This window comes from Brugia malayi, assembly GCF_000002995.4.
Source record: "Brugia malayi strain FR3 genome assembly, contig: Bm_v4_ChrX_scaffold_001, whole genome shotgun sequence".
Classification (NCBI taxonomy): domain Eukaryota; kingdom Metazoa; phylum Nematoda; class Chromadorea; order Rhabditida; family Onchocercidae; genus Brugia; species Brugia malayi.
The window spans coordinates 11,456,956-11,470,340 of NW_025062479.1; the positions used below are offsets into that span (position 1 = coordinate 11,456,956).

A 13,385-nucleotide genomic window follows, 5' to 3' on the forward strand; every position below is an offset into this window, starting at 1 on the left:
AAAAATGGGAAAAGTATAAAAGATGGCATTAGCAAATGTTTTTTTTTTTTTTTTTTTTTTTTGTTTCTGCTTATATTTTTTCCAACTTTTAGTCCACGTTGTTACCACCCTTCTTCGTACATGAAATAGTAGAAGAAAGGATATCGTCATCATTTCAAACCGGTGAAATACTTGATGTTGTTGAAATGTTTGCGATAGCAATAGTGTAATAGTCGGAGTGGTAACAGTAGTAGTAGAGGTAGTAGCAGTAATGCAGCCATTCTTGTCTCACAATGATTGTAATCGTTTTTATCTTTGACTCGTTCTTGCATTTATATGTATGTGTGCAGGCTTAGACGAGAAGCGTTGGATCGATTTTGGATATTAATGTTTGAGTTGGAAAATGCACTGCCTAAATGCTATCACTATTGCTTGCCTAGTATCTTTTTTCAGGAAGGATAGCTCATATAATCGCCTATGTAAATGTGTGTATGTGTGTTTGCTTCCTTTTTTTTTCGTCAGTTTTTCTTATTTTCTTATTTTAAAGCATGAATATATTGTGAAAATGGGCAATATGAGATTGTTGATGGTTAACCCTTCTTTATAATTGAAATAAGATTTCATTCTTTTTGTTCTTGTTTTTAAAATTTATTTTTAATTTTTCCCTTTTTTGATTTTGTAATGAAATACTAATTTCAACTCAGATATATCTGTTCCTCTTATGAGTATGTAATTTGTGGATGGTCGTTGACATTGACCGACCTACTGATGATGACAGTCGTTTTGTTTCATCGCTCACTGAATACTCCGTCAGAATCTTCTTTTTTTTTTTCCTTACGGTCATTTTTTTCATCATTATATTAGCACTTTTTATGTTGTGAATTTCCATAGATTAGTTTTTTTTTTTTTTTTTTTAAACGTTGTGTATGATTCCGATTCGTGTATATATGTATATATAGTCTGTCATCGAATTTTTAAGTGAGAAAATTGGTTGCATAAAAAAAAATTTATGGGAAAATATATTTGAAATTGCATCGACCTTCAATCAGTCAGTAACAGGTTCTCATTGTATTATATATATAGTGTATGTGTATGCACGTGTACGTCTTTATATATATATATGCATGTATTGATAGTACACATTCTGTTTGGTAACAGCAGTCTGGTCACTCAATAAGGTTATTGCGAAAGGTTAATTTGGAGGCAGTCGTAAATGAATAAAAAAGAAAAAAGTTGAAGATTGTTACATTTTGCAATATTAATCTCGTTTCTGTTCAATTTTTTGAAAAGATCTGAAAATTAATTTTTTCGGCAAAAGGTACAATTTTTCTGAGAAAAATTTCCATTTATAATTAATAGAGGTAATATTATGATATTTTGGTTGAAAGTGCACTGAGCATAAAACGTCGATTAGAATATATCGGATATAATTTCTGTCCATGACAAGGTATTATTAATAGAAAAACAGCGGGACAATAACACCTTGTTCATGTGATAATTATACCGAGCAGTTTTGTCTATTTTGAAAATTAAGGGTTGATCGTTTATTAAATACTTTTTTATTTTTTTCTTTTTGTAGAAAGAAAGAAATAGAAAATTATTATGACATAATACAATCAATTTTTCCAATCATTTCTTGTTGATTTTTACATTTGATGGGTTTTTGTTTTAGTAAGACATGAGAGCTATTAATTGTATGTGAAAATAGTTTAGTCAGCGAAAGATAGCATTTCTTTTTCCATTCAGCTTTTCGTTTATTTTAGGCAACGCTATGCTCCGAAACTCTACAAACAGTTCCATTTTGATGATATGCCGCTGTCCGTTTTTCGAGCAGCTTTAAAAAAGCAATATATTAATAACGCACATTTGACCGATTTTCGTGTTATTGATCGGAAGATTGCTGAATGCCGTCAAGTAAAACACTTTTTTTCTGAAATTCGTAGTTGTTTCTAACATTTACAAAGTTGTTTAACTGGATAACAGTCTAAAATTATGAAGCTGTTATGGATTTAAATGAGGTTCGTCAAAATAGTGCTTTAAGTTATTTCAAGCTTAAATATATTACGTTTTACAAGTATTACTTCAGGTGATGTTGGCCTGTCAGAAACATTGGTATAACTCTTACCATCTGCGAAATAACTTGTTCCGTGAAAATGTTGAAGCGAAACCTAAAGATTTCTTGTCGACTTTTCTTAGGAGCAAAAATTAATTCTGCTGTTAATCAGTGATAGATCGTGCTCATATAATCACACTATTGTTTGTATGGTCACAATTTTATGCTTATTTATGAATAGTAAAATATTTAATTATATTATCCGGTTTATTGTGCTGATATTGGTTGATACCCATTTTCATGCTTCTTTGATTTATTGATGATTTCGATTGGGGGAAAAGATGCTTCGGATTAATCAACTTTATTGAGGTCAGAATGATTTGAAACTTGAACTTTATAAACTTCAGATGTTTGCTGAGCTTGGGAAAGGTGCATGTTGTACATATAAGTTCCATCGCCTGCTTCTGAATTCAGGAAAGAAGCTCTTTTGGGTTAATTCAAGGAACCTTCAGTCTAAGCAGAATTCGGTTGATAGCAGTGATATCAAGGCATTTGCAAAATTATCACCCGATTGGACAAAGGAAAATGGACCCTTTAAGGCTTTATATTCCATGAATCGACTCAGGCTGCCGTTAATTGTTGATATGATTGGTCGCAAAACCGAACAGGGCCATGTAGTTTCTCGTTTTTTAAATTGTGATTTTCTTCGAAGTTGTTGCACTTTTAACCCTTCATAAACCTTTCAATTTTTATCCTATACTCCAACTGCTTTATTTCTTCCAATGTGAACGATTTATTTAAGGAATCTCTCTCGGGTTTACACATTGCTGATATTGGATGTGGTGGTGGGATACTAACTTTTCCACTGGCGCGATTGGGGGCAGACGTTAAGGCTGTGGATGCCTCCGTTGATGTAATTGCTTCGGTAGAAACAGAAAATCGTTTTCGTCATGAAAATTGCGGATCAGGCAATGCAGTGTTTAAGTGTTCATCAGTTGAAGTCTTTGCTGCAGAAAATGCTGGAAGTAAGGTACATGAATAAAATCCATAATCATTTTGTGGGATTTTTGTGATAATGCTGCATTTTATTTTTGCTAGTTTATGTTTTCTCTGACAGTTAAAATTGTCACTTTTTGTGTCTCTTTCTTTCCTCTCTTGCCTCTTTTTTTTTTCATTTGAAATATGCCTAGCCATCTTTAATTACTCTTCAGTGACATTATTGTTCAATTGTCCAACATTAATTTTAGGAGAGTGGGAACTTTTTTAGGTGACATTTCTTATCTGTCAGCAAAATGACTTCTTCCCTCTTTTTTTTTTTTTTTTTTAAGTGTTCGATGCAGTTGTCGCATCCGAAATAATCGAACATGTTGCTGATGTGGAATTATTTGTGGAATCATGCATTCAGTTGGTACGCAAAAACGGTGCTCTCTTCTTCACAACTATCAATAAAACTGTAGCGAGTCGAGTGATGGCTGTTTGGATGGCAGAGGTTAGTTTTATATTGAATTATATTTTCACTGAAAAATATAAATATCGTCTAGAGAAAAATAATCTAAAGTTGACATAAATCATTGGGAAACATCTCAGGTGTTCGTGGATTTTTCATATAGAAATGGTCATCCATTCGCTTTTTTAAATTCAAAGTTGCCGTTGAACTGAAACAGAACTATGAAATAGTTACTGGAGGTACTTACATGAATTATTGCAGAGAGTATTGGGCATTGTTCCGCCTGGTATCCATAATTGGTCAAAATTTATTGAACCGAAATTTCTTCGAATGATTCTAGAAGAAAATGGTTGTAGTTTGCGTTTATCGCACGGCATGATTTACAATCCTTTGACGAATCATTGGTCATGGAGTCGAAACACGTCGATAAATTATGCTTTAGTTGCTATCAAAAATTAATTGCGACACTTGCCGCGATTAGTTTTCGAAGGAAATGAATTTATTCACTTCAAAAAGATATGAGGAAAAACATTGCTCAGAGCCCTTACTATCTGATTATTTTATCTGAAAATACTGGTAACTTCGCGTTGGTCTAGTAAAAAAAAAAAATTGTTGGGAAGTTTTCCGGCTAGGAAGTTTTTGGTTTTTCCGTTTATCATTACTGGGTATTTTTTATCCAGTTCCAAATGAATTATCACTGCAGCTATTTTTCATGTGTACCTCTAGTTTTCATAATAAATGGTTTTCACAAAAAGTTCAGGTTCCGTAATGAGTTGAAAATATTTTGAATTCTCGTTCAGATGTAAGTGATTAGATAGCATGTAATAACAAATAAAAATATTGATTGAAATTTGGTTCAAAATTTATTATTGCTGTGAAAATATCGGGCGATTTTTGTTGCTTGTTTTAATTTTCATTTGTTTGATTCTTCTCATTTATACATTTTGATGAAACTGTAGCATGCTTCACATCAAATGACATCATTTATGAGCCGGAGATGTCTTTTTCATTTCCCAAAGTGCTTTTACAATATTTCAAGTGTAATGTTTTCAATCTTAGAGGTGTTTAATGCTTTATGCTAATTTGTGATTACATCAATCAAGGACAAGGAAGAATGATCCCTTGGTGAATCTTCCCTAATACTTCATACCATTTCGCTTATTTATTTTTCCGTTCTGCTTTCTCAAATTTGTCCTGACATCTTTGAAAATGTGACTAATCTTATGTTTTGCATCACTTGTTAAATATAAAATAATTAGCATGGTTAAAAGCATGTCGCATTAACTGGATTGTCATATCTTTGTAGATACCCTGCTGATAGTAACGTGATAACTAAGAACGTGCTATCGTGGAATAATTGCTGTAACATCCTAAATTTGATTTATAGGTGAGCCTATTTGTTCAAGCGATATGGATGAAGAATACGATGCCATCGTCCTTGGCACAGGGCTGAAGGTACTTTCAATTTTATGCTTCAGTTTTATTTTACTCATATCCGAATTGTATGAAACCGAAAACGTCATACCTTGGAATGCTAACATCTTTATAAACAAGGCATGACTGTAAAACCATTTGATTGAAGTTGAGAAGTGATAGTTTTTAGGAATGTATACTGTCGGGAATGTTATCGGTGTCAGGCAAGAAAATACTTCATATTGATCGGAACAATTATTATGGTGGTGAATCGGCTTCTCTTACACCACTTGAACAACTTTATGAAAAATTTTTTGGTAAACAATTTTTTAAGATTATTTTTCCAAATTTCTGTAAAAACCTGCAGAATACATATCCAAAAAGGCACGAGGAATTTCATTATATATAGAATTTTTAGGACCGAATGCGAAACCGTCTACGGATATGGGAAGAGGTCGGGATTGGAATGTTGATCTAATTCCTAAATTCTTGATGGCAAATGGATCACTTGTTAAGGTTAATTCTCCAGCTTTCTTTTTCTTGGTTTATTCTAGAATATTTTGTTATGATAACTTGCGATTGTAACTTGGTTTCTTCTTATCCTTCAGTTTTGTTCTATTACAGCTTCTGATTCACACAGGCGTGACGCGTTATCTTGAATTCAAGTCTATTGAGGGGTCTTACGTATACAAAGGTGGAAAAATTTTCAAAGTTCCAGCTGATGAAATGGAAGCTTTAGCTACAAGTATGTTTTGGTCTGTATTTGATGCCTTCTCTTTTCATGTCACGTTTTTGAGACAAAATATGCGTTGTTTCAGATTTGATGGGAATGTTCGAAAAGAGACGTTTCAAAAAATTTCTCGTTTGGGTGCAAAATTTCGACATCAATAACAAGGCTACGTACGAGGGTTTTGATCCTGTTGTGACTACAATGCAGCAGGTTGTTTTCATTGTTTCAGTATTATAGAAACCTTTCTGAATGATCATTCACTATGCTTATCAGTCTTCTCATGTGTTATTTGGATTGCAATTGGAATATAACAGTAAGTTCATTGACTTTTGAGGTAAATTTGCTTTTGTTTGGAGAACTTGGAGAGTAAATTTGACAGGAAGCTTTGAAATCTTAAAAATTATCACAAAGCATTATTAAACTATTCGAATTCACGTAATTTTTATTGAGAATTTTTTTCAGGTTTATGAGAAGTTCGGTTTGGATGAAAATACAGCGGATTTCACTGGTCATGCATTGGCACTGTATCGAGATGACAAGTATGTTTTACATAAAATTTTTCTGAATATATTGAACTGGACTCTGTAAAGTTATTATTAAAATTTATTTTTCAGTTACAAGAATGAATTATTTGTGCCAACAGCTGAAAGGATTCGTTTGTATTCCGATTCGTTAGCTCGATATGGAAAATCGCCATACCTGTATCCCCTTTATGGTCTTGGCGAACTTCCACAAGGATTCGCTCGGCATGGAATTCCTTAATTATTTATCAATATTTGTTTTAATAACTGCTACATTTTGAAGTCATAAAAAGGATGTATTTCATAAAAGAATGTTAATTCTTTCTAAAATTTCAAATTTAGATTGAGTGCAATTTATGGTGGAACATACATGCTTGACAAACCTGTTGACGGTATAGTTTATGAAAATGGGAAAGTTGTTGGTGTGAAAAGTGGTAATGACATTGCGAAGTGTAAACAGGTACTTATGTAATAGTTAATTTTATTTTTTGAAGGTTGCTATTAGCTATTTAATTCCGATATTTTTTTTTAATATAATGATATTTTATAAATTATTTTAAAATGGTATTTGATAGGTCTATTGTGATCCGTCATACGTCCCTGATAAAGTGAGGAAAATTGGGCAAGTTATTCGAGCCATTTGCCTTCTAAACCATCCAATACCGAATACTAACGATGCGCAAAGCTGCCAGATAATTATTCCACAGAAGCAAGTTGGACGCCATTGCGGTATCTCCCGTTTTCATTTACAATTTTCTGTATGTTTCTTCTTTTCCTTAAAAATATTATGTATTTTCTTGATGATAGAATTTATGAATTATATTCCAGATATTTATATTTCTCTGGTGTCTAATGCAAATATGGTGGCACCTAATGGGTGGTATATTGCGATGGTTTCAACAACTGTGGAAACAAATAATCCTGAAGCTGAAATTTTACCAGGACTGCATTTGTTGGGTCCAGTTACCGAGAAGTTTGTTCACTTTTGTCTTCCAAACTTTGTTTCATATAGGGTTAATAAGCTTCGTTCATGTAACGAATGCAAGTGGAACTATTTGGAATATATCAGCATACACAAGGAGTTTTCAGGTTTGTGAATGTTTCGGACGTCTATGAGCCGACTGATATGGGTGCTGAATCGCAAGTCTTTATCTCACGTTCTTATGATCCAACAACCCATTTTGAGACAACCTGTAAAGATGTTTTAGACATATTTCAACGTGGTACTACCACTGGATTTGATTTCACTAAAATTACGCATCTCTCACTTGAAGACCAGGAGTGATCACTTTATCGATATCATCCTTCACCTTCTTTCTTTCCTTTCTGATCTTTTTTTTTTATTTCTCGAAAAATCTTGATTACTGACGTCTGGTATTTGATGTTATATCAGTTTCTTTCTTGATTCCAACCTTCTCCATAATCATTTCCGAAAATGCATTATTTGTGTTCTTACATGAGTTAACACTTGTCAAATGGTCTGTTAACCGATTTGTTTATCAAAATGCAGCCTTTTAATTAAACTTTTTGAACCGATGCTTTTGTGCTTGTTTACTGAACAGTTTCGTGTTTGAATTCGTTATCAATTTCTCTAACTTCCTTATCCAAAATAGTTCAATTGTTACGCTTGCTTTTCTGTTTCAATTCTTTCTTGCTGGAATAAAGCAAAAAACATTCCTGTTAAAAATACCTTGCAGTCATTGTTAGCTGCATATATTACATTTCATCTCATCCAGTTGCTTTCTTCTCCCTGACTGTGACACTTCAATTAGCTTTTCACGCTTAAATTTTACCAGAGAAATTTTTAATAATAAAGCATTGGGAATAATAGCACTTATTACTTGGACAATACGTTCTGTATTTAATGAGTACGCAGGTTTGGTTATTTATTAACACTCAGTGAACTTCACACTTCTTTGTTTACTTATTTTCGCTCATATGCAGTTGTTTACGAGTAAATTTGCAAATATATACATAATACAAAATAAACAAGGTTACGTAGACACAATAAATAGGAAATAGTTATTAATATTATCAGAAAATCATATGAAATATAAGAATATATTATATTATGTAAAATAAATACATAATAGCCTTAATTATTTGTTATATTATTTAACAATGAAACATTCGTATGAATTGTTTCTCTTGCTAGAGTTTTTTGTCGACGTAACAATATTCGAAGTTGTTTTTGGGCTGTTTCATTTTTTTTTTTTCGGTCATAAATACGATCAATATATTCACGCGTGAGTTGTAATTGTTCTGGTTCAAGGTAATTCAAAAAGAGAGCAAAAAGCTCTGCTTGATTATACACAAATGCATCTGTAATTGCTCTGAAATCAATCCGATATTAATTTTAAAATTAAAAAAAGAAGAAGCTGAAACTTTTGCAAATAATCTTTCTTCCTTTTTTATTATTTACAAACGTCCATATATTTTTTCACATTGTCTTTTTTTTAAACTTTACTACGCATCTCATTTATGCAGAATTTCTGCATATTTCCAATGTTTATGAGGTTGTAATTTTGCAAACCGGAAATTTTCCATGGAAAGCATTGCACTACGGAGCCGTGGACAAATATTCTCCAAGAGGAACGCTAATTTATACATACCATCCTGACGAAATCCTATGTTATCTTCCTAAATATTTCAATTTAGCTTTCTTTTATCTTTTGTTTTTTTCCACGATCTATTAATGAAATTACAAATATTATGTTCTTTATTCTGTTTATTGTACAATCAGATTATATCTAAATTGAAAAACTTTAGTTAATAAATTATGAAGATTTTGACATTGAGTCATGTAAATTGACAAAATTCTCAAAAATATATTGAAAATTAAACTAACCATAAAGTGAAATACTGTATATAATTGCCAAATATAGCTTAGTTCATATTCCGAATGAAAATATCCTTCATTGCAATTTAATATTTAAATTTCGCTTTCTAATTTTATCCAAAAAAGGAAAAAAATAAAATTCAATTGATTGCAAAAAATATGATTGTTTTGAAATTATTGATAATTCAACCTGAAATGAATTTTGAAGTGTTTGATAAAAAGTATTCCATGTAATTCGAGCAAGACCTGCTGCATTAATTGCGCAGAGTTGTTCGCACAGAAAATGTAGCACTTCACGATCTTTCGCTTTGAAACATACTTTTCTCCACTGCAGTAATCCTATAATTTGTTTTTCTTTTCTTTCTTTCTTCCTTTTAAATTTTCATAATTATTGCTTAATAATCAGAAAACTTTTTTTTTGATTTTTCTATATGTTTGAGAAGAAAGAAAAAGACATATATATCAATGGGTTTTAATGAAGAAATACCAATAAATTCTCTCTGTGGATGCGTAATATGATTCCATATGAAGCTAACAAGCTCAAAATAACCATGTACAACAGCAAACTGAAATGTCAATGATAATGTTTGTCCTGGTAGTAAATTATCCGAATTAAGCATTTTACTCCATGCATGAGTATTGTTAAGTAATGCGAACCAAAAATCATACAAACAATGTCCGGATAATTTTTTCCTGAAAGAGAAAAACTGCTTGTTCCGAAAAGCTTCTTTTTTTGAAAAGCTTCTTTTTTTTTTTTATTGTGAAGAACAAAAATGATAGTTAATATGCAATTATTGTATAACTTCAAACATATTCAAAAGTTTATGTCGTTTAAACAATTAAACAATGGACTGATTTTTTTCACTTATTTACTATTTCTGATTTTTGAAATCTATTACGATTTTTTTTTTTATTGGGAAATTGGGAAAAAACTTAAGTGTAAAATGAATTATAATATTTCGCTCACGCAAATGCTTTCAATCTGATACGATCAAAATTTCTTTCAGTTAATAAATGATGAATGGCATAAGCACAAGCTAACTGAAATTGCATTTGAGGCCAATCGGCACAATCCTTTTTAATAATTGCTAGCGCTGTCTTTTGATCACTAATTTCGTACCTGAATTATTCATATTTAAATTCCTCATCCAATCATAATTGTCATTTTTTGTACTAAATATGTAAATTTATACGAACTAAAATTTTCAGAACGCATACGCATATGATATTATTCTATATGTGAAATCAGTTGTAGTGGTAATATATTATCATTCATATATGAATGATATAAAGTATCAAATATTTTTAAAAAGATTTATTTAGTAGGTCTTAAAAAAAAATGAATCACTGATGATCATTCAATGAAAATGAAAACAGTACTTATTATATTTCCAAATAATGCTTCCATAAAATAATCGTAAGTGACTGCTACGATGTACCCGCTGACGTAATATTTCACTTGTTTCATCGTTCTCGTCCTCATCAAATAATTTTGCATGTTTTTCATCTGATAAATTTTTAATAAAATGAAACGAAACAGTAAATTAATTAATTTTTTCAAGATAAACAATAGTAATTAATAGTAATAATAATAGTAGCAATAAATGATAAGACAAAGAATATTTTACTCCAACGCTCAATTTCACGGTAAACATCACGTAATCCGCATTGCAATTGCTTTTTAATTAATGCTGGCAAATTTGCTTTGTAAAGCCATCTTTGAATGATTTGAATCACCTCACCCAATTTTCTCCAATGAACATTTGTCTAAAAATAAAAATCAAAATGAAAAATTATGGATATTTTTAAAATTAGGATTAAAAGAAAAAATCTTGTGTTCAGTTTTTTATCACATTTCATATCTTTTAATAATAATAAGAATTTTAGAGTTGACCTGAAATAGCAGAAGAGCGATAAATCGTGTAGAGATGAATTTCAATGATGGTACTTTGCTACTACAACATGTTGCACTAATATTGTCGTCCATATTACCAAATAAATGTTTCATTCGATAGAAAATAAGAATAGTTGCTATGATTATCAAATATTTCAATCACACCTTCTTCACACCATATTTTTCTTGAATTATTGAAAATGTATGAAAATTATTAAAAATAAAATTTTAGCTAAATTTTTGGAAGGAAATACTTGAATTGTTATTAAAATACTTAAAACGTAATTAAAACAAACATTTTATTATAACATGTATTTATTTTGTGGTATATTTTTGCGAAATAAATGTAACCAGCAATAATAATAAATAACAATAACAAATAATAAGTATTAAAGATGAAATTCTGTTTGACAAATATATGGGAATACATGAATATAGATGAAATGATAAATGAATGATGAAAATGAAAGGAATTGACAAAGTATAAAGGATGAAAAGGTGAAAAGAGGAAGAGCAGGCACTCTATGTGCAGGACTCTATTTAAAAGCTTTACGAGCTAGTTGGTATGAAATGCTGATCCGATCTGTTGTAGCATCATCCTGAATGCCTGCTTTGCTTTTGCTAAATGTTATAATGAATTGACAGGCTTGAAAGCAAGCAAACATGCACACACATACATACATGCATACACATAGATATACACACACATATACACATACATATATATATACACACAAACGATTCTCAAAGGTATGCAAAATTTTTATTTTTAATTTTATCTTTACAATTTGAATCATATACAAATCGTATTTTTAAAATGGAATATGAAACTTTGTTAATTGAAAGTAAACAATCAAACTGAAAAGAAGACAAAAGGAAAAAACAAATTAACAGAAAAAAAGAGGAAAAAAAAAAACGAAACTTACTTTTTTTTGTTCTCATTTTTATCCTAAAATTATCAATAATTATCATCCAGTATAAATGAGCAATTGGTGAGGTAAAAATCGGTTTATTTTGGACTTAAAACAATTAATTAAACTTTGGACGATGCATCTTCAGATGTATTTTGTTGTAATAAAAAGAAAAAGGAAAAATTCAAAATTTAATGGTCCAATTTGTGCAAACTGGCTGAGTGGCAAATTAGAATAACACACGGTAATGTAAGTGATATTGGGAAATCTAATATAAATTTCTTAAACTTTTCCTAAACACGAAAATAAAGATAATTATTGCATATATAAATTGTTAATAAGTAAAAGAAAAATTGTTGTAAATATTTAGAAAAAACTGTTTTTAGGATGATCACGTACGATAACCAAATTTGGCATTCATTTTGCTACATTCAAATGTATTTGCTAATCTAATGATCTTATGTTACGTCATTACGTCATATAAGATTATGATTGTTGTAAATTACACCAAAAATACATTTCAACTACAATTCAAATGTTATCACTGTAACATAAATACACCTTGTTATTTCTCGAAAGATTAAACTCAGCAACTTTGAATAAGTATAATGGATATTTTGATGATACTATTAGCATTTTGACATTTTTTCAACATAGTATTATCTAATTAGATGAACTTTCTTTTTTCTTTCATTACTGTTTAACTTATTTTTAACATCAAAGATGAGCTTGAAAGAAGTAATATTTTTATTCTTGAATAAGACAACCGATCTTATCATTGTATCTTATCAAAGTGAAACATACAAATCGATATGCAGTACAGTTTGCTTCCATAGCAATTTTTGGATACGTACGTAAAGTTACATATAATTGAACAGTTTACTGCAAGATAAATGCATGAAATGGTTTATTGGTTCGGTTTCGAGAGCTATCATAACAGAAATGATGAACAAATTATTCTGTCATCATAAAACGAAACAAGGCTTACAATGTCATTTTATGTTTCGATTTTTTTTCCATCGTCTCTCTCTCTCTCCCTCCCATTTTCTGTCAATATTTCTTAGTGTATTTCTGTACGCATTCCGGTTTAAGACTATTGATTTTGTTTTTCAGCAGTAATGAAACTTGCCAATTGAAACAATAATGTGCAAGAAATTTGTGGTCAAAGATTGACGATACATTTATCAGCTGAAAACTTAGAATAACTATTTAAATTTATTATCAGGATATAAAATTAGACTGATTCTCAACTTATTAACATTCATTTTTATCATTTCTGGGTCAGAAAACATTATGTAATACAATTCATTCATATTATTGATAAATTTAACTCAAACGTAAATACCACATAGACCGCCCAAAATCATACATAATGATAATCTTAATTAAACCAACAAACCAATACCATAACAATGCGTGAAGAAAGATATAATATAATTATAAGAATTAAAATGATATCAAAAACTACTCCTAAATGAAGAATGAATAACTGTAATGGAAGACGGCTGCTTATATGCAGAACTGAACTGACCAGGTATCCGGCAGAGGACATTTAAATGATGTGAAACAAGATTGGTAATAAAGGGTTTTGCTAACAA

General features: G+C 30.5%; 3 protein-coding genes across 5 annotated transcripts; 2 read left to right on the forward strand and 1 right to left on the reverse strand.

Moving 5' to 3' along the window:
• Nucleotides 1-1,788: 1,788 nt before the first annotated feature.
• On the forward strand, nt 1,789-3,938 carry Bma-coq-3 (zgc:86903, putative; the record flags this gene model as incomplete). The annotated part of the gene is made up of 6 exons (XM_043074502.1): nt 1,789-1,893; nt 2,066-2,160; nt 2,535-2,706; nt 2,835-3,057; nt 3,361-3,521; nt 3,741-3,938. 6 exons carry the CDS (start codon nt 1,789-1,791, stop codon nt 3,936-3,938), a joined length of 954 nt encoding a protein of 317 aa, XP_042930436.1.
• A 951-nt stretch (nt 3,939-4,889) lies between these two features.
• Nucleotides 4,890-7,428, forward strand: Bma-gdi-1 (Rab GDP dissociation inhibitor alpha, putative; the record flags this gene model as incomplete). Its single annotated transcript, XM_001893195.1, has 11 exons — nt 4,890-4,934; nt 5,083-5,209; nt 5,311-5,408; nt 5,517-5,637; nt 5,711-5,832; nt 6,085-6,161; nt 6,237-6,323; nt 6,486-6,603; nt 6,719-6,872; nt 6,972-7,116; nt 7,233-7,428. The coding sequence occupies 11 exons, from the start codon at nt 4,890-4,892 to the stop codon at nt 7,426-7,428; spliced, it is 1,290 nt and encodes a 429-aa protein (XP_001893230.1).
• An 810-nt stretch (nt 7,429-8,238) lies between these two features.
• On the reverse strand, nt 8,239-10,969 carry Bm5737 (Uncharacterized protein; the record flags this gene model as incomplete). Of its 3 annotated transcripts, none has more annotated exons than XM_043074503.1 (8): nt 8,239-8,476; nt 8,677-8,783; nt 9,173-9,321; nt 9,470-9,675; nt 10,025-10,102; nt 10,363-10,489; nt 10,611-10,749; nt 10,877-10,969. In XM_043074503.1, the coding sequence occupies 8 exons, from the start codon at nt 10,967-10,969 to the stop codon at nt 8,239-8,241; spliced, it is 1,137 nt and encodes a 378-aa protein (XP_042930437.1). The 3 variants fall into 3 exon arrangements, with proteins under 3 accessions (XP_042930437.1, XP_042930438.1, XP_042930439.1); XM_043074505.1 differs by lacking the exon at nt 8,239-8,476 and adding an exon at nt 8,992-9,056 and having other exon boundaries at nt 8,619-8,783; nt 9,229-9,321; XM_043074504.1 differs by lacking the exons at nt 10,363-10,489; nt 10,611-10,749; nt 10,877-10,969 and having other exon boundaries at nt 10,025-10,035.
• Between the last annotated feature and the right edge of the window lie 2,416 nt (nt 10,970-13,385).